Source organism: Meleagris gallopavo, chromosome 1, assembly GCF_905368555.1.
Source record: "Meleagris gallopavo chromosome 1, MGAL_WU_HG_1.1, whole genome shotgun sequence".
NCBI classification, from domain to species: domain Eukaryota; kingdom Metazoa; phylum Chordata; class Aves; order Galliformes; family Phasianidae; genus Meleagris; species Meleagris gallopavo.
In genome coordinates this window covers 28,284,250-28,305,738 of record NC_139404.1, presented here as the reverse complement: position 1 = coordinate 28,305,738, position 21,489 = coordinate 28,284,250, and the positions used below count along the sequence as shown (strand labels likewise).

The window sequence follows — 21,489 nt, the reverse complement described above, 5'->3', positions numbered from 1 at the left end:
AATAATATACTGGTCAACAATTATCTTCACCATGGTTTTCTTTGTCTTTTCATTTCCTTTTTTTTTTAAATATTATTTTTACCATTATTATTATTATATTATTACTATTTTTATTTGGATATTATTATTACCTTATCATTACTTATATATTGGATTATACTGCTATATAATCCAATATATTGCCTCTTATATTTTATTCTGGTCATTTCCACACTTAATTTGTACATCATCAGTTTATACACTGTTGATTAAAATGATATAAATCATTCCTCATAATAATTCATAACACCTTGAAATGTATCTGGCTGCTGTAATTTCATATTAAATTAATTCAATACTTTTTTATAGCTATCGGTAATCTGAAGATGACATGCTAAAATTAAGACAAAAATAATTTAATAAGAGTTCTAAATCAGCTCTTTCTGGTGAATTAAAAGACTAAACTTGGGGCATGCAGTTCTGGCAGAATGGCCAAGTATCCCAAAGAAAACTCAACCCTCTCTAAAGTGTTAATGTAGGGTAATAGAATCAATCCTCTAAAGATGAGTGAGAAAACTCTTTTTAGGGACTGAAGTTCTCTACCAGTAGGCAGATTACTCCCAATGAGCCTACCAAACAATAAGACTGATTTCTCATATATAAATGCAATTGTGTATAAACTGAGATCTGTGATAAATGGATTGATTACCAGGAGATAACTTTTACTTTTATTGTTACATATCGTACCTGGATATTTGCCACCTTTATTCCTCCTTATGAAGCAAACAATCAGTAAAATCAAGATAAGAAGTGCAACAGCACACATAAGTCCAATGAACCATCCTTGAGTAGCAATGTCTACCTGCCGACTTGCCATTGCTAGAGTAGAAAAAAAACATTATGAGAAGTTTACCTGCATTAAAATTCTATGTTAATTAAATTAAATAATAGTCAGTATTCATCATTTATTAATTAAGGAATAACACTTGCAAAAATTAGTATTAAGAAAAGTAGTGATATTGTATTTAGTGAATATTTTCATTATTTAAAATATTTCCAAGGAAAAGTGCACAGAACTTATTTTTGAATATATAAGAATTCTGCCAACTTTTTTCAACATTTAGGCTTAGCAGCTATTTTGCAAAACCATGTACACATACTGTCTTGCTTTTCACGAATTTCAGGACCGTGTTCAACCATTTTACATTAATTGAACTACTGAAATGAAATTGCAAATTGTAATTCACACAAACACTTAGATTGCATTACCGAAATGAATAAAAAGGCAATAATCATTAGCTACTGCACACCTATTAGTCAGAAACAGAAACAGATGGGTCATTCAAGACCATAACATTCAATTTCAACTAAAAATCAACAATGAAGCATCCTTTAAAGCCTTATTAAGCATAATGTGTTCTTCCTCTCCTCAAATGTGTACAGCATCCTAAAATTTATCATGATTGCCATAATTTAGTATTAGTGAGAACTTAACACAAAGCAATTGGGAAGCTTTTCCTTTACACTATTTCTCTCCAAATGCTGATTCTATTTGGAAAATAATGTGAACAATAAGGAAACACTACAGTCACGAGTGAGGAAAGAAATTATCTGTGTGGTTTGGTGGCTGGAACTGCTACTAGTCTTTGACACAGTAGGAGGATTTTCCTGGATAACCTTATTTTCCACTCTCCTACTTGGAAATACGCTGGCCAGCGACTGCCCTTAGGATCTGGGAGAAAGATGGAAGGGTGACAGAAGCTGGAAATGTGAGCTATAGACAGAAGAAGACATAAAGGTTAAGTAGATGGACATCCACTGAAACCTTATTTATTCTCCTCCAAGCCTCAAACCCAAGAGTTTGAAACTGTGTGGAGACTCATCTCTGTCTTGAGAGACATAAACAAAGATCATCTTTCCACATGAATGAGGAAAGTCACGTGCAAAGATTTCCTATGTACAGCTCATATAGTATTTTGTTTCAGTATTATTTTTTTTCTGACTTCATGAGTTAAGCCAATTTTAGTAAGGATCAATAGATCTCAGCTTAGAAGACACTTTGCACTACAGCCAGATTGTACCAGGGAGCTGGGCTCGATCTTTACGGGTCTCTTTCAATTTAGATGTTCTACAAATACTTATTTGTTCAGTATATCAGCTCCCATGGCACAAGATTTCACCTGTATCCACTAGGTAATGCCTACGGGCTGGCTTCTAGTGAAGTGGAGGGCATAATGCACAAATAGCTTTTCACACAGAAATGTGAAAGTCATAGAATCCCATAAAGATTTTCACCTTTCTTTGAGAAGATGTGTCTTTAAGAGAAAGCTCATAAGAACATATTACAGAGAGTCCATTTTCAATGAGCACTGACTGTCCAAGCTCATTGAACTACGAGTCCACGTGATACATACAGCACATACTCTCTTCCCCTTACAAAACATGGAGAATATAAACTGGTAATAAGCCCATGCTTGCATCCTTTGAGCAATACTGGAGTCTTGCTTGGCAGACAAGAGCTGATAAGAGACTGTGCTGGAGTGGCAAGCACACTTACAAGAAAATGTAACAGTTATAGGTCAGAATTCAAGTCCATGTCTCAGTGTTATTTCTTAGTTCAGAGAGGCTGAGGCAACTAGCTTGTAAACATCAGCAACATATGGTCCTAGAGGGTCTTCCATGTGCTGCATGAAGACTGTAAGTACCTCTGAGTATTAGTTTAACCATTTTTACATTAAAATGTTAAAAAGTCTTATGTGTGTATACATATATATATATAGTCTTTATATATATATATACATATTTATACCTTATATACTGTAAGTATATAAATATCAATAGAAAGGACAATCTTAAACAAAATCTCGAAGGCAATCTTCCTCTGAATTGCAAATCGTAGTAATATATATTTTGTTTTCATAATGAGGTCAAAATTATTTGGAGTTTTTTACATATGCATTTATAATAAGGCATTAAAGGTTGTATAATAAATACTATAGCAAAATGCAAAAGCACATTTAACATTCAAATATAATAAAAAATAGCAACAAGCAAAACAACTCATGCATAAAAGTATTTAAGATAGATGGGAAAAAGCAAAGATGAAAACTTACTTATGCAGCTTCCTGTACTCTTTAACTTATTACATACCCAGTGAGGAGATGTTTCTGGACCTCAGTGCAACTATAAAAATGGCACAGAATTTCCTATGCACTCTAAGCAAATCATCTGCCACAGGCAGAAAAACATTTACTGCTACTGAACTGCTAATGCAATACACTACTGGTATGCTTAAAAAGACAAAATGTGCATTATGAAGGTGTTCTGTAGGAAAACTTGCTAAAAAAAAAAAAAAAAGGCAATATGCCAAATATTGCAGTTGATTTCCTAATTAAGAAAGCATTCCACACTCCAATATTTTTCTTGTTATCTACTTCATCGTTTGCAGCGTTTAAAAGTATGATCTAGATTAAAGACAGTGTGACATACATTTTTTCTTTAAGAAATCACACAGAATCACAGAATTATAGAGGTTAGAAGGAACCTCTGGAGATTACTGAGTCCAACTTCCTGCTAAATCAGGTTCCTTAGAGTAGGTGGCTTTTGAATATCTCTAGAGAAGACTCCACAACCTCTCTGGGCAGCCTGTTCCAGTGCTCTGCCAAAGTAAAGAAGTTCTTCTTTACATTCATATGGAACTTCTTGTGTGCCAGTTTGTGCCTGTTGCCACTGGGCACGCTGAAAAGAGTCTGGCCCCATCTCCTTGACACCTTGCCATTAGATATTTCTAAGCATTGATAATATACCTTCAGTCTTCTCCAAGTTGAACACTCCCAGACTTTCCTCATAAGAGAGACACTCCTTAATCATATTTGTGGCTCTCCTTTGTTCAAGATCTCTGTCTTTCTTGTATTGAGGAGCCCAGAACTGGACACAGTACTCCAGGTGTGGCCTCACCAGGTCAGAGTAGAGGAGGAGGATCACCTCCCTCAAACCTGCAGGCCATGCTCTTTTTCATGCAACCCAGGATACCACTGGCTTTCTCAGCCACAAAGATGCACTGCTGGCTCATGGTCAACCAATTGTCACCAGGACACCCAGGTCCTTCTCTGCAGAGCTCCTTTACAGCAGGTCAGCCCCTAACCTCTACTGATGCATGCAGTCATTCCTTCCCAGGTTTAAGACTCTGCTCTTGCCCTTGTTGGACTTCATAATACTCCTCTCTGCCCAACTCTCCATCCTGTTCAGGTCTCGCTGAATGACAGCACAGCCTTCTGGTGTATCAGTCACTCCTCCCAGCTTTGCATTATCAGCAACCTTGCTGAGGGCGCACTCTATTCCTTCATTCAAGTAATTGATTAAGATGTTGAACATGACTAGATCTAGTACTAATTCCTGGGGATCAGCACTAGCTATAGGCCTCTAACTAGACTGTGCTGCAGACTGCAACCCTCTGAGCTCTGTTAGTCAGCCAGTCCTCAACCCATCTCACTACCCATCAATCCCACACTTCCTAAACGAACCTACAAGGATGTTACGTGAGACTCTGTCAAAAGCCTTGCTGAAGTCAAGGTAGACAACATTCACTGATCTCCCCTCCAGTCTTGACATAGTAGAAGACTGGATTGGTCAAGCATGGTTTGCCATTGGTACATCCATACTGACTACACCTGATAATCTTTTCTGTGTGTATAACATTAGATCAAGAATCACAAACAGTGCAGTATATGCATAAAACAATGTCTTTAAACTCCTTTTAAATCCCCTTCTTCCTTAGTAACACGAAGACATGAGCCAAGGTTCATTCACAGTTATGTATAGAATTCCTTATCTGTCAGTTCAGTACGCTTTGTTCAGGAAGATGCTTTTGGGAAATTTTTGCTTCCATTCAGCTTGTTTTAAGTTACACTGCAGACTTGATCCTTTCTTTACTGCTGCTTCAAGCTTTGGATTTTGTGTATTTGCATAAAATTCTAGCATTGCCTTTATACTAGTTGTTGTCCCTGGCACAAATAAACTCTCTGTTTGGCCCATGCATATTTGTTTGGCACTGTTATTCAGCACTGTATTTTCAAAGCTTTCCTGTAACATAATAAACTGTGATCAGAAATGGAAGAACAGATAGCAAAAAAAGTATATGATTTTAGAAAGCGTTCACATTCAAACTGGTATATTCATTATTTACTTTGTTGTCTCGTAATTATTACATATTGTTCAAACATATTGTCATATTTAAACTACTTTCTTAAATCATAGCATTCTGCAATGGTGATGCTACAGCTAAATAACTATGCATGGATCAAAATGCTTGGAATGAGCAGCAATACAAATAAATAAAAATAGCTGACCGAGAACATGCTGTGATGACAACAACATATTCAGCATTAACATAAAAAAAATCTTCCCACAGAGCTCCTCCTCTAAGTGAAATGAACAAACATTACTGATTTGCTTACCACTGCACTCCTTTTCAGTGTAATGATATAGAACTAAAGTAGTCTTACTGACTCACAAAATATAGTTTGTGAAATCAAAATAATTATAAAACCAGTATAAAATGGGAAAATAAACATTTATAAGTAAAAATCTCATAAGAGTAGTTTAAATTACATAAGACATCAAATTCTACACTTCTGATTAAACACTCATTTTAGAGTTAATCAGATTTTTTATTAAATCTGATTATATAAGATTGTTAGATTTAAATGTATATACTTAAATCTAGTAATGTACGTGTTATTTAAATACAACAGTCTAGTTATATTAATTAGAAATAAATGGAATAGGTCATTTTCCGTGCACAGATGGAGTGTGAGCAATATCTTGCCTCTAATATAAAGAACAGAGAGCACAGTGAATTGAAAGGATTAAAAGATTCATAATTTACATATTAAATGTGCTAGCACATCCAGGAGTTTAAAAACAATTCAACATTGCTCTAAAAAAAAAGAACAAACAAAGATGCTGGCTACAACATGTCTTAGCTAGAAGCAGTTCAACGTTTCAGCATGTGGTCTATTGAAATTCTGACTATGATACAGAATTGGTACGGTGTGCCTCACCTGGACCTGTCTCAAACAGATCCTCTGAACTTCTAAAACCAGACAGGCCCTCAGCACCAACTCGGACTTTATATGCTGTTCCTGGTGTTAAACCCTTTAACACAAAGAAGCTTCGAGAACCATTTACAATTTCTTTTTTCCAATCTTCTTTGCCTACAAAAATTTTAGGAAAACAACATATTGGAATTTTAATTTTCTATTTGTTACTGAAAGTTTCTAGACAGAATGATATCAACAGTTATTTGACTAAGCTATGGACTGGCTGAACAAAAATTATCTTAAAAAAATAATAAAACTGTATAAAATCATGACTGTAAATAATATATTGCATGCAATATATTGAGTAAGACACTAAATTAATTATGAGACTATTTTAAACATTTGTTCCACTGTAGTATAGAAATATTCTCATTTATTTTCTTTAAAGGCCCATTGAACTTGCAATTATAAAACACATTAAAATAGATTTTAATCATTTAATTAGATTACATTTCTGTAGCTTTGGTTAACATTTACTTTAGCGCAGAAGTCTTACTTTGTAATCTGAACAGACCATACTTTCTGATCATTATCTTCTTATCCCAGTAGTCTTAGCTACTTCTTGGACTAATATCCAGAAAAATGCATTTGTATTCTTATTGATTGATCATCTTAAGTCATAACTTTAGAAGGACAGAGTATTTGAATAGAAATATCTTGGCTTTATTAGGCAACTGTCTGTATTTCAAATGATAGAAGGATTCTCAAAGATTAAAACCTATTTTATGCCACGAAAAGTATGCAAGTTGGTAGATACCTTGTCTTAAGGTTTAATTTAACAAAGAAGATTGTTTATATTGACTCTTTTATTTTTTTATTTTTTTATTTTTTCCTGAATTGGACATAACTTAGGAGAACAGTTATATCCCAGTTTAATGTACAAATTCATACTTTTACATATGCAGTCACTGCATCGTAACCAATTTCAAGCAATCTTCTTTTTTTAGAAGTTCATGTTCATGATAATTTATACAATAATACAAAGGAACAAAGGCTGATTTTTTATCTAATCACCAAAAAACTACTACATTGATATTATCTATACTGAAAATTATTTGAGCTCCTGATCCAGTTAAAAAAATAAACAAACAAACAAAAAAAACCAACAAAACTTCTAAACACTTAAGAGCTATCTTTAATACTGGTTTAAGTGTGGTCAGTTTAGGACCACATTTAAAAATCTTTGAAAATATATCTGAACACTTAGCATAATTTAATGAAATGACTTCTTACTGCCTGCTACACCATATTCAACATAAAAGTTGGCATGATCTGGTCCCTCATACTCCCAACTGATATTGGCATAGGTCTCAGCAGCAGCTGTTGTAACATTTCTGATCCTTGGATAAAGTGGTTGCACTGAATATACAATAGAAAAACAAAGCAGAATATGAAATTGTGACTTCATACAGTTAAAAAAAAAAGATTTTAAGAAGTTACTATGCTGATTTGTATCACATACAGGGAAAGTATAGTACATTTGTCATTGCTTCCATTACTGGAAATTAGCAACTAAATAGCATGCATAATTGAATCCTACGTAGTTACTGCACTAAAATTAGAAAGTAAAATCTAAGTACTCTGGTGAGCATGCCCTATATTGCAGAAAGTGCCAAACACTTTAAAATACCTAATTGCCAAAGTCTCAGAAAACACTGTTCATAAAGGAGTAAAATGCAGACAGCTGGAAAATGAGAACATTCTTGGGGTAACACAAAATGGTAGAAAAGAATGGAGGTAGGAAGGTTGGCACACACCTCCCTGTACTCCACTTGTCACAGAATGGACCATAAATGCCTCATCTGCAAACCCTTTACAGGATTTTTTCTCTATTGCATTGATAACGATAAAAAAGGAACACAATACCCTTATAGAAAGTTGGACGGACAGTATGCATGACTGGGGAGGTTGCAAAAAGGATTTCTGAATATCCTTCACCATCAGAGGGAGTAGGAAAGAAAAAAATAAACAGTAAAAACACTTCACATCAAAAAGAAACATTTAAATAACACAGTAAAAAGCTTACCTGTTAAACGAATAACACATGCACACTCTACACTCATGCAGGATTTGCTTAGTTTTACTTAAAAATATGAAATGGCTAAGTGATACACATGTATTTGAAAACAAATGGCAGAATGAGTGTACTGAGACCCTCGCTTTTACAGAATATTTCTGAAATCACCTTCATTGCCATTAAGTATTCACTGCGTCTTCAGACACTGAAACATTACAAATTGGAAAGCAAATATCAAAATACTCTGGTGTGAAGGACTCAGTCACTGGAATGCAAATTGAAGAAGCTGCACACATTAAAATACAGTGTTTTATCGCTCTCATTGGACAACAGTACTTTGCCCACATCTATGAAAAGAAATGTGTTTCTCTTCAGCATCTTGTAATTAGTCACATCTCATTGCTCATTACTTAATTTTTTGTTTTCCAATTACACTCATTACAAATGGACATATACTTAAGTATTTTTGGTTTGTGTAATATCAATAAAAAATATATTAAAATAGTTTAGTACAAACACAAAGAAGATGCTCCTCAAAGGCATGAAATTATTTTTCAATGAAAATGCCTTACTCTGTTTTCCACAAACATTTTGATCCTGCTAGATTTTTTTTTTCTATCAGAAACAGCATGAAACACTACAGATGAAATCTTAGTCTCATGAAAGGCAAAAGTGACTGAATTCCAGTGACTTCATCTGTACCAGAAAACAAAACGTGCCCACTCTCAAGAAGTTGCTGCAAAGATTTTATTCACATACTTAAACTATTTTCTCGTCAAAACAGGGTGGCCTTGTCTATACAGCTGACTAGAAGTAGTTCCAAATTAGATTCAAATAGTCTATGGCTTGCTTTGGCATAGTAAAATAAATAAATCCTATACACAGACTAAGTAATATGAGTACTGCATCTAGAAAACAGTTGTTTCTGAGAATCTTTAAAAAGACCTCTATGATGCAAATTCCATCAAAGTCTGAAAAAAATTGTTCCTGTTATCATAAATTTTGAGAATATCAAGCCTTTTATTTCCATACTTGCTTATTTTTTTCTTAATTCCACTTCAGTATTACTCATTCAACTTTTCAGTCTATATTAAAAGAATTACTTCCAAATTTGATGTCTCTATTGCACATCTATAAAAGTATATGAGGTATATAAAAGTATATAAAATATACACTTCTTTCACCAACCAAAAATTATAGAGAACAGACTTATTTAAGAAATTAAGAATATACTTATTCTCTGTAAACACCATAAGAAGAAAGCACAAGATTTTAAAAAAGCCATTGAGCACACTAAGTCAACAACAAAAGCATTAAGAAATACCAGAGCCAGGGCTTTGGTAGAGGAAATCTGGTCTGTAATATAGTGTATGTAGTGCATGTGAATACACTATAGTAATCCAAGGGGATTAGACTCTGCTTGTTTGTGCCACCTGAAGGTAGCAAGAAAGTAAGCAAGCTTGAAATTTACAAAGATGCAAAATCTGAAACTGCTGCGGTCAGTACTAGTTCTAATGATTCCAGCAGGTCTGGAAATTTTTAGTTAAGCCTATGAATATGCTATATTTACAACATGGAAACACATATTAGAAGATAAAAAGTGGCTGATGGATCCTGAAGTGATGATAGCCTGACACTAAAGTAGTTACAACATTCAGAGTTTGTCCCCAATCAAGCCAGTGGCAGAACACTGTGCTGTTGTGGTTTACAGCTACACACAATGCTGTGCACCAGTACTGACAAAAGGCTCACATTAAAAATGTTGGGATTGGGCTGTTAATAATTTACAGTTTTTATACAGACCAACTTCTGTTTAGTTCCTCTGTTCAATCAAGCTATTTTAACCCCACTACTCAATGCAAAATTTTGCTGGCATCTCTGAGTACTGCTTCATTCTTATAGTGTAATATAGCATTCAAGCAATTTCCGATGTTGAGAAAGGCCTAGGCTCAAAGTAATGTTTTCCTGTCTTTTCAAATTAATACTATTGGTTTTGTTTTGTTTTGTTTTGAGAGAGAGAGAGAGAGGTATTTAATCTTACAGCCTTTCCAAAACAAGGTTCATCCAAATAACACAGTTAACCTTGGACTGCAGACTTAATGGAATTTAGTAATTTGTGATAAGAGATAAGAAAGGATCTTAGCAACAGAACAGATACTGTCTCTGAAGATTTAGTTTATCAGAAAAGTAAATTAAATATTCTCCAAAGTGATTAAACTTTAGTAGAAAGTTTCATAGGATTCACTAGATTTCTTGGAAGAAATGGCTGATCTGCGATAAACTCGCACGTGAGGACTCTTCAAATGGAAGAGAAACATCAAGCAGCGTGTTGCAAAGACTTAGTTGAAATGCACATACAAAGTGAAAAGTAATCTCTAAGAATGTTCCCCTGTCACACACACACAAGAAAAGGTGAAGAAAAAAGGAGACAGATTCTTTCAGAAGCTGTAAGACAAATACAGAAGGGTTTGCTTTTACTTGCTTTTTAACCTACAACTTTTACAATAGGAAATTCAAGCCTCAGTATAACAGTAGGACTGAATTCCATTTCTGGCACTGAACGACAGGCATTAGTCACTTCTGAGGCTATTTAAGCCATTGCAAGCACCTTCCTACAGTGTATGAAACAGAAAAGACAAAGAAGAAATGCACAAAATAGTTTCACTGATAAACTTCAAGTATGCACAGACTTTCTCTGAAGTCTGCAAAGCGGAAGGTATTTCCAGGAATTTTTACACTGCAATGATCATCGTTTTCTCTACTCCAGCATCCATAGCATAGGCATTTTTCGTGGTAGACTTAAAAGAAGACAAAACAGTAGTACTGTTTAGCAAGCTAAAATGGAAGAGTCACCTATATGTACTATGGAGCAGGCCACAGAGAGTGGCTTAAGGAGCCACACAGAAACACTGCAATTCATGTGAAGAGAAAAAACAGCTTGAATTTGTTACAGAAAAAATATAGAAACATGATGAGAAATGATTCAACAGATGGCGAGTAGGGAAAATGATTTAAACAAAACCATTTTGTATGGAACAAAGAAAATTGAGAAGATCCGATCTTCTTCAAATACATTATTCTTAGCTGAGAATGATTTTTAACCTAAAGAACAACAAACTAGAGACTCAGAAGAAAAGTGAAGTTTCAGACTCAGAGGCTGATCTACTTGTTTTCTTCCTTTCACAAAAGTATTTCGATCAGTAATTCTTGAGATGCAAAGCTCACATGAAGAAGGCAGACCAGGCAGAAGTACCACATTGACAGGAAGCGTTCGTTTCAATTAAAGTTCCCAACTTTACTTTCACTGCAGTTCAGGACTGCTAGTTATCAGTGTCTGTGTGCACACAGAGCACAAGAATTTGCTTTTAAATTATGGATGTGGACTGTATTAAAGGGAAACTGAAAAGTGAAACAAGAAGGCTTGCTAAACGTTGGTGCAGGCATATAATTACATGGTAAGACTCCCTACACTTTGGCAAACAACATAACAAGTCCCTCTGACTGTTCATGTTAACCAAAAACTTTTACTTCTACCTCATTTATATTATTTTCCTTCCTGCATAGTCCATTTATTTAAAAATTCTCATGGAAGAGGGTGGAAAGGATTTCAGCTGCTTCTATAACTATTTTATTTATTTTACAGGTATTTAGGTTCTTTTTTCCTAAAATCCTCTCACATCTCATGTGTTGTTAGATGTAGATGCCAACAAACGGATGGCAATAGCAATCCTCACTGCTTACCTAATTCTGTACTGGGTATAATGTGTGGTGTTTTAGGCAATTTTCAGACTCACACACTTGGAACAATTTGCTAAAAAGATAAACGATCTTTCTTTGTAATGCCATAATTTGATTAAATATGCCATGCATAGTATTGCACTATTAGACAGAAAAAAAGACAGCACAAGTCAAATTGAGTATGAATTATACAACATGGTTGCTTGCTTATTCACAATAAAATAATCTCCTTATTGATTTACTCATCTGAGCTTGTGCAATAGTGACACAAATCTTGTTAAGTTTCCCTTAGGGGGGGAATAAAACTTCAAGTTTGGTAGTTCACTAAGATCCCTGGGATTTTGTCTATCTGATGCAATGACACTATTTGTCCAGTGAACATTTTGATTAGGATGGTGCCTTTATTGCTAGGAGACAAATTCTTCTCTATATTGCCTCCCATTTTCTTCAGTGTTATGTACTTCTATGTCCTATTCAATCAGCATATAACTATTCAGTAAATGAATAAGAAAAAATAAAAAGATTCCTTTATCCAATCTCTTATCTTTGACCTTTTATCTTTTCTTCTGAAATTGTTATTTTACCTTATAGGGAAAAGGTAGAAAGGCTTGTTTCAAAACTTATTGATCTAGAAAATACTTTAAAACACTTAACATCGGTGCAGTCATTATGATCAGACAAACTCAGATGGGACAAATGTTGAAAGTGTAGCAGTAAGCAGCCTTTGGTAACTTTTTTCTTTCTTTTTTTTTTTTTTTTTTTCCTAATGATAAAAGACTACAGTACAACGAAGGGCCCACAACTGAAGTGGAGTAAGTCCCAAATTGTACATCTCTTCCGGGTTTAGACATTTTGAATTCCTCAGGACCTTGTGTCCAATGCTTCTGACTGATCTGGGGCAGCTGACCAGTACAGAATTTTCTTGAATCTGTCTGAATCTGGGACCTACTGTTTTCTTGACTTCCAAGTTAAAAGTGTTCAAATTGAAAAAGAAAGGCTATATGCATTTTTCTGGTAACTCTTGTAATTCAAAACGCAAAATTGAGATGTTGTTTTTGATAGATCACAAAACAGTTGAGAATACCTAAATTTCACATTCTCCTTGGTTTTGTCTTGGTTTGGAACCCATCAGTAACAACTGTATCTACTAATAGGCCCTTCTGCACTCAATGGAGGAGTAAAAATTCACTGCTTCTTGTGTGGGCTGAGTATTTCTGTTTTCCAAATCCACCCACTCACGGGATCAAATAATTTGGCACTTGATCTTGATAATATGATCCTCTTTTTCCTTCCTAATAGTGACATAGTTAATCGTGTTAATGTAAGTAACCACTGAGAACATTTATCCCAAAGCTGGTGCAACTCAGATATCCTAACAGATGTCATGGCTTTAGCTCTGTCCTGTTTTCAGTTCCAAAGTTTTCTTTGCAATTGTAAGAGCTAGATGCAACAGGGGATATGTGAAAACTTTGAAACTATAAACAGCATGAAACCAAATGAAGCCATCTGCTTAAGTTTTTGGAGAATCTGAGATGACAGCTCTGAAATGCGAGCTGCTCCAGCTGATCATACAAATAAGATGGTTTCTGCTAGCCACAGACGGTGGAAAAGCTATAATTAGACTGCAATTTCACACAGAGAATCTATTTTTCCTTGCATGAGTTTTTGTGCTCAGCTATAAATAATGAGAACTTAATTTACATTTCTGGGGCTGTGTCCAGGACTACAAGCCATCTTCATTGTTCCAAATTGCATTGCCTCCCAGCTACAACTACACTAAAAAATGGTAATAAAGACTTGTCATTAAAATAAATCTAAAACTCCATAACTTATCAGAAGTGCATCTGATATTAGAAAGCACTTATATATACACATATATTCGTGCAATATATAAATGCACAACTGCATGCATATAAATATAGTCTGACTTTTCTTACACCAGTCTGATTGAATGAGGTGAATGAGTGGCTATTTTCATGGCCATGTTATTGTTAAAGCACCTAATCAAGAAGTGGAAAGAAAATATATGTAAAACAATTAATGCTGTCTCTTCCAAGTTTGTGAAAAATGATGGAAACTTTCATAGAGATTTTGACTTGGGATTTTTATGGTCTGAGAATCTGCAACACGGGTGTTTGTATGTGTTAATGACAATTCTGTGATGACACATAGGTGTTTCTACATAAAAATTGGGTGAAGAATACCTTGTTTGACAGAAGAACAACATTATAAAGAACCGAATATTACTGAATTCAAGAATAGGGATCATGGTATGTTTCACTCACTTCAGGCGTTCATTCACAAGATTTGTGAACCTAAGAGAGCAGGAAGTCACCTGCCTCTATATTCAATCTGATGCTTGAACTGAGGAGTATATAGAAGGTATTGCCACTCATCTGTCTCCTACGCATACTTGTTTGTAAATAAAATAAATGTCATCAAATGGATAGCATAATCAGCAGTGAGAAAGAGAGTGCACCTACTTTCTTAAAACAAAAAATGCACAGGGCACAGGCAGTAAAAATCTCCTTTGTAGATGTGCTGTTTTTTTCTACTCCAGTTCATCAGTGCTAGTGCACCTGGACCCTGAATATTTATGACCGTGAGATACATCTGTTATATGTTCAGAAATAATTAGACTTTGCTGAAGCAAAGCTAATGAATTCCCCTGGAACTCTGTGGCAAAATAAGCAGATGAAAGGTACTAATAAGCATTCTGGATTCCCTTTATTTTTTTTTCCTAGACAGAAATATTTTCTTCCAGCACTGATTAATACTCTGTATAATGATGTGCAGTTCAAGATTTTCTGTTCTGACCCCTGCAATTTCCCCATTTTAAGCACTGCAAAACCCACACATTAACAAATCATGCAGTTTTATTTTACCTTTGCCTGCACCTACAGCAGGACGAAGAATACCAGCTTAAATGGAGGAAAACAAGAATAGGAACACTATATAATTAGGTAAAACACCAAAGGGAACATACATATCTCATTTTATTATAAACCAGAAAAGCATGCAGACTAGAAAAAATATATTAATTCAAATAAATTAGAAACAATCCACTTATGCTGAACACTGACAGACTATTACAGGACAAAAATTAATATACATGCATTTACTAAAATTCATTGGTCATGCTTGTTATGACTCATGGTTTAAAATACATGTAGTTTATATGCAACCTTAATACACTATTAGAAAAATTATATTGCATACCATCTCATTTAAAGCAATTGAAATAAATTGCAATTTCACTAACCATAAAATTACGTGAAAAGATGGTATCAAAGTAGAACTTTAACATTGAGATGTGCAAAATCACAAAAGGCTTCCCCCCACATTTCCTTTTTGTTTGAAATTACTCTTAATTTTTCAGTCTTCATATTTAAATAAATAATAATGAACATCTTCAACTAAATGTCTGCCAAAATCCCAGATCTAGAAGAGTTACAAACATAAAAGCAATAATGGTGGGATCAAATAATATAATTATTTAAACATAAAGTGTCACCAGTTACATGGGCCACAGATAACAAATTTATTTCTGCAACCTTATGAAGTTATATTTTTTGTTCCAGCTCTATGGGAAGAAAAATCAGGCCTTAAAGAAGATGTTGCATACATCAAGAGAGAATACATTTCCTCAATGAGCCATAAAGCTACATTATTTCAGTATTATTCTCTGTGACTCAAGCAGGTGACTGAAACAGAACAGGTGAATGGAGGAAGATCACTTAGGATGTGAAGTTACATGAAATTTTGAAGCCCAGAAAGCCACAGGCTTAGATCTTGTGAATTTACTAAAAAAGGACCTCATTTGAGGTTTCTATTGCAGTAGGGAAACTTGCACATCTTTTCTTAAAAACTATATATAGTATTTCAATAGTGTATAACACAGTTAAAAAGAGCCCTGGAGAATGTTTTACCAAGGACTATTTCTGTAATGGAAGGCAGTAGTTATATTTTTAACCAAATTGCTAGTCTTTTTTGAACTCAGTGGGTTTTCTTTATACATACCCATCTTACCTTCATCCATAATTGTTACTGCTTCCTCAGTTATCTGACTTCCTGATCCAACTGATGTTTGTGCATTAAAGTAAAACTTGTATCGTGTGCTGTAATTCAAATTTTTTAATATCAAGCTGCTCTCGTTGGCAGGTATTCTTATTTCTACCAAGGGACCTAATTCATGCGTGTTGTTAACTGTTATGGAAAAAAAAAAAAAAAGAAAAAACAAAAGAAAAAAAAAGGAAGAAAGAAAGAAGAAAAGGAAAATAGAATTAGTCAGGAAAATTGCCTTCTGTTAAAAACAGGCTTAACTTTTTTTTTGTAATTGTTTGCCTGCTGCATTGCTCAATTCAGGTTATATGAATGATAATACACAGTTTCAGAAGAAAGGCACTTTTACGTAAAAAGGATCTATGAAAGAGACGAAAATTCAACAGGGAAATGGGAAACACCTATAGGTTTCTTAAGCTCAAGTTCCATCCTCTTAAGTACCTGAATCCAAGGCATTATGTGCACATCAACTGAATTTAAACACTTTTGAAACAGAAATCATTAAGACCTCTGAAACTCTGAACTAACTGCTTAGAAATAAACTCAGTATGCTTAGAAATAAAAATGCTGAAGTGTCTTCCACCTAATGCCAAGGAGCAGTGGAATTTGGTAAGTGGAAGAAAATAATCTACTTTAAGATGTTCCATGCACATGTCATTCCTAATTCCCAGTGTCCTTGCTGACTAATTGATGTATGGATGATCATCAATTTAGTATGATCTTTTAGTATTGATCCTAAGGAAGTGACAGGCTGAAAGGATATCAGGCACATTTTAATTTAAATCTGGTATATCTCTGATATGAATGGAAAGATATTTTTTATTTTGAAATTAGAATATTGTGAAAATTGAAGAGGCAGACAACAATATAATTGGATTTATTTTGATCTACCACTAGTGATATTTTCTCTGCAGTTAGAACATAGGATTTATAAGTGCTTTTGATTTGGCTGTTGATTATTTGTGGATCTTCACCTACATTTTCCTGTGAAGCATGGTTTGAGGAAACAAAACTAATAGAAAAGTGCTAAACTTGTACTTGAACACGAAGAATTATTCAAATAGGATCAGATATATTGTCAAAATACATTGATCTTCTTCAAACTTGACATCTATATTGCAATTATATCTTTTTGAACACAAAAAAATTAACATTATTTTTAAGAAATGATTTACTGTTTGCTGGACATATGGTCAGAGGTAGAGCGATATATACAAAATTAACTTACTGGGCTGAAACTTCAGTATGTATGATGTCAAAACACCATTTGGATGGGTAGGTGAACCCCACTCTAAAGTCAGAGAGTCCAGTGTTGGATTAGTGATCTTCAAAAAGGAGGGTGAGCTAGGAACTTTTAAGAATATATGGTAAACATGAATTAGATGAACTTAAAATAACTCATGAATTATTAAGAATATTACAATATTGAGCCATATTATTATTTTATGATATCTGAGATAAAAATTCAGCAATTGTATCCTTAGCATTCTATTGTTGGAATATATAACATCTTTATTCTCATTTCATACCTCCTTCAGGAGTTTTAAACATTTTGTCTGGGCTTGCTGGTCCTTCTCCTTTACCATTAACAACTCTAACATTCAGCTTGTAAGAACTAAAGGGCTCTAGCCCTGGTAACATTCCAAAAGTCTTGTTTCCCCTGAAAGTCAAGATCTTTTTTTCTACATGTCGCTTACTCCTTCTGGATAAACTCTGTACTTTCCAGTAGTAAACCTAAAGACAAAAGAAAATTTACAGTGAGTATAGACATATTCTAATTTTGCAGAAGTTAAGCTTTTCCATGCATATTCATGAATTGTATATGTAGGAGGAACCATAATTTAAAAAAGCTCAGGTGAAAATCATAGAACCACCAAGGTTGGAAAAGACCTCCAAGATCATCCAGCCCAACCGCCCACTTACTACCAATATTTCCCACTAAACCACGTCCCTCAGTTCAACATGTCAATGCTTCTTGAACACCTCCAGCCCATTCCAGCACCTGACCACTCTTTTGGAAATGAAATTTTTCCTAATATCCAACCTGAACTTCCCCTGGTACAACTTGAAGCCATTCCCTCTCATCCTGTCACTAGTTATGCAGGAGAAGAGGCCAACCCCTTACCTCACTACATCCTTCTTTCAGACACTTGTAGAGAGCAATAAGGTCACCCCTGAGCCTTTTCTCCAGTCTAAATAATCCCAGTTCCTTCAGCTGCTCCTCATAACACTTGTGCTGCAGACCCCTCTTTGTTGCCCTTCTTTGGACATGCTCCAGAGCCTCAATGTCTTTCCTGTAGTGAGGGGTGCAGAACTGAACACAGTACTCAAGGTACAGCCTCACCAATGCTGAGTACAGAGGTGTTTCCCTGCTCCTGCTGGCCGTACTATTTCTGATTCAAGCCAGGATGCCACCTGGGCACACTACTGGCTAATGTTTATCCAAGCACTGACCAACGCCCCCAGGTCCATTTCCTCCAGTCTCCAGCCACTCTGCCCCAAGCCTGTAGTGTTGCCTGAAATTGTTATGGTCGAAGTGCAGGACGCAGCACTTGTTCTTGTTGAACTTCATCCTTTTGGCCTCAGCCCAGCTATCCAGAGAAGCAACACAACACTCCAGGAGTAAATCTCATCCAGAAAGTTCACCTACATGACTGGGTGAAGATTACCATCTGCCAGTCCTGCTTATAATCAAAGCCAGTTTGATGCAAATTCTGCTTTGGAACAGCATTCATATTAGATGATTCTCAAGTTGGCATCTAAGTTCATATAAATCCATACTTGCAGAAAGAAGTTTACACAGCTTTCAAAGCAGCCTTGCCATCTTGTTACACGATTAGATAATTTTCCTCTAACCATGCATGTATATTCCCTGTAATGTGGAGGCCAAATAGATGTTCTAAGTGTGAAAAGAAAAAAAACTGACATTTTTCTAGGCTGGAAGAACACACAAATCATGAAAGGCCTCTGAAGTTACAGTCATACAAAGATCTCCATGTATGAATAGGAGAACTATTCCTCCTTTTATATGATAGAAGGATCAGAGCGCATAGCTGATTCTGATGTCCATTTTGCTAAATTTGTTTCTAAAAAACTGCAGATGAGCCTCACAGGTAAATAATGGAATCTCCTCGACTGCCCTATCTTTACCATACAGAATCTACCACAGTTTCTGGAAAGACATTAAAACTTGCCCCTACAAAGATCACAGAATCACAGAATCACAGAATGGCCAGGGTTGGAAGGGACCTCAAGGATTGTGAATCTCCAACCCCCCTGCCACATGCAGGGCCACCAACCCCCCATTTAATACTAGACCAGGCTGCCCAGGGCCTCATCCAACCTGGCCTTGAACACCTCCAGGGACGGGGCATCCACAGCCTCTCAGGGCAGCCTGTTCCAGCACCTCACCACTCTCTCAGTAAAGAATTTCCCCCTGATGTCCAACCTAAATCTCCCCTCCCTCAACTTAAAACCATTTCTCCTTGTCCTGCAGTTATCTACCCTTTCAAAGAGTTGATTCCCCTCCTGTCTGTAGGCTTCCTTTAGGTACTGAAATGCTGCAATGAGGTCACCCCGCAGCCGCCTTTTCTCCAGGCTGAACAAGCCCAGCTCCCTCAGCCTGTTTTCATAGGGGAGGTGCTCCAGTCCCCTGATCATCTTCGTGACCCTCCTCTGGACCCTCTCCAAGAGCTCCCTGTCTTTTTTGTACTGGGGGCTCCACACTTGGATGCAGTATTCCAGCAACTAACTATTCTTTAAGTCTTAGGACATGTCATACCTTGTCTAGTTTTAGCTTGATTTAGTTGTATCAGCAAAAATTATTTAAGAAACTTTTGCTGCATCTGCAACTTATTCTAGGATATATCATTGTCTCATTTATCCTAGCTGTTAAACCAAAATTACTCAGTGGTCAGGTCAGCTGTCAGTCCTGTAGTCTTGAGCTTGTTTTATCTATGACTGGTGCCTAACTTATTTTAGTTTCAGCATTGCTTAGCTTTGTGTAACTGTGCAGTTCTCCACTTCTTCAAAAAGAAAAAAAAAAACAAAACCCCAAAAAACAAAAACCAACAAACATAGCACATACAGAGAAGGACTAACACACTAAACAAAAGGTACCATGGCATGACTAACTTCTTAGGCTAATGGAAAGAGAAGAGTGCAAATACAGGACAGAAAACATGGGATTATGACATCTCCCTTTAAACGAGCTTTTGAAGAGTGAAAACACTGGATACATTGGCAAAGATTTCTGTCCATGGCTTTTTTTTTTTTATTAATTATCATTAACAGAAATTTGGTGATTCAGATTATGAGCACTAGCATTTTGGTAACTGGATTAATAGAGAGCAATAACTTCACTAAATTTTAATTATCACATAATAGATGATCTTTTGGTTACCTGTTTGCTTGTAAAATAGCAGGTTGATATGAGACCGTGATCTAGCAGATAGTGATGTAAAAGTATAACAAGTCCTGCTTCTCAGCCAGATTTATTATATAGGGCAAAGTACCACACTAACTACAAATACTCACATTAGCTCATTACAGAACTAGTTTGTCTCTTCAGACAGTGGTATTTGTGCAAGATAAGTCATACCCACATACCACGAACACAACAACCTGTAATGCACTCAAGTTTAGATTCACTGCTTTTGAATTCTAGTCCTCAAATTTATAAGTATGATGTGCATTTCTTTTGTTCCAAACATTCTTTCCGTCAGTTTTCAAATATTTATTTTTCTCTTTTCATTTAAACAGAAGTAGTTCAAAATAGTCTGTCTTACAAGGTAACCTAGTTCAGGCTGCGGAACTTAACTGTTCTGGTGGGAATATTTATTAGTATACTTACAGATGAGTGAATAAGTAGTTATACTTATTTTCTACTGTTTTGCAGAGGAGGTCAATGTATCATCTCATCCTACCCTCTGCTCAACAGCCCATCTATGATACTTCTCAAGTTTCAATTCTTGATTTTCTTCTGATTTGCTTCTAATGCAAAAACTCTGAAGCAACTTTTGCGACTGGATTTTCCCTGATCTATGAAGGTCACCAGCTGCTCCAGTTTCCTACCTTGAAGTCTTCCGTCCTTTTCTAATTGTGCTGTTTTGTTTCCAACACAACCTATCCAGTTATCACCAAAGTCAATACAATACCTTACAATAAGCTTCCTTCAGGTATACTCTATACTTCCAACATTTCTTACATCTCTAAATTGAGCTTTTCCTTGGCCTCTAAAAAGACACTACACTAAACTAGCAATTGGCTAGTTCATCAGAATCATGTGGCTAATCATATTTTAGCAGAAAATGAACAACTGCAAAAAAGCCAATAGCATTATACCTAGAAGAAACTCCAACAGAAACTATTTCTCCTCATCCTCTAAATATCCTTCCGGAAAAAGATCTGTAAACTATTACAAGTTTTTAATCTATTTAATGTGTGCAAACTTGATTGCAAAAACATCTCCTTTTTCTTCAAGGACAATGTCACAGGAGGCATACTACAAGGTTGGAGCCTTGCCAAATTTTAAATAAGTCTTAACAACACTGTTGCTCTTGTCAGCAAAACTTTTGAGCTCACTGACAAGCA

At 35.5% G+C, this 21,489-nt stretch overlaps 1 protein-coding gene across 6 annotated transcripts in view; it reads right to left on the bottom strand.

The window, feature by feature from the left end:
- The window catches only part of NRCAM (neuronal cell adhesion molecule), a 141,565-nt gene that overhangs the window by 12,803 nt on the left and 107,273 nt on the right, over positions 1 to 21,489 (bottom strand). Inside the window, exons 22-29 of one of the 6 annotated variants that reach the window (XM_085219564.1) lie at positions 17,427 to 17,631; positions 17,126 to 17,248; positions 15,865 to 16,041; positions 14,721 to 14,756; positions 7,947 to 8,012; positions 7,314 to 7,439; positions 6,042 to 6,194; positions 727 to 858 (exon numbers count right to left, since the gene is read on the bottom strand). In XM_085219564.1, coding sequence (XP_085075690.1) covers positions 727 to 858; positions 6,042 to 6,194; positions 7,314 to 7,439; positions 7,947 to 8,012; positions 14,721 to 14,756; positions 15,865 to 16,041; positions 17,126 to 17,248; positions 17,427 to 17,631 — 1,018 coding nt within the window. Of the gene's footprint in view, positions 1 to 726; positions 859 to 6,041; positions 6,195 to 7,313; positions 7,440 to 7,946; positions 8,013 to 14,720; positions 14,757 to 15,855; positions 16,042 to 17,125; positions 17,249 to 17,426; positions 17,632 to 21,489 lie in introns of all 6 variants that reach the window. The other 5 variants (XM_019612653.3, XM_085219535.1, XM_085219543.1 and 2 more) reach the window with 5 other exon arrangements.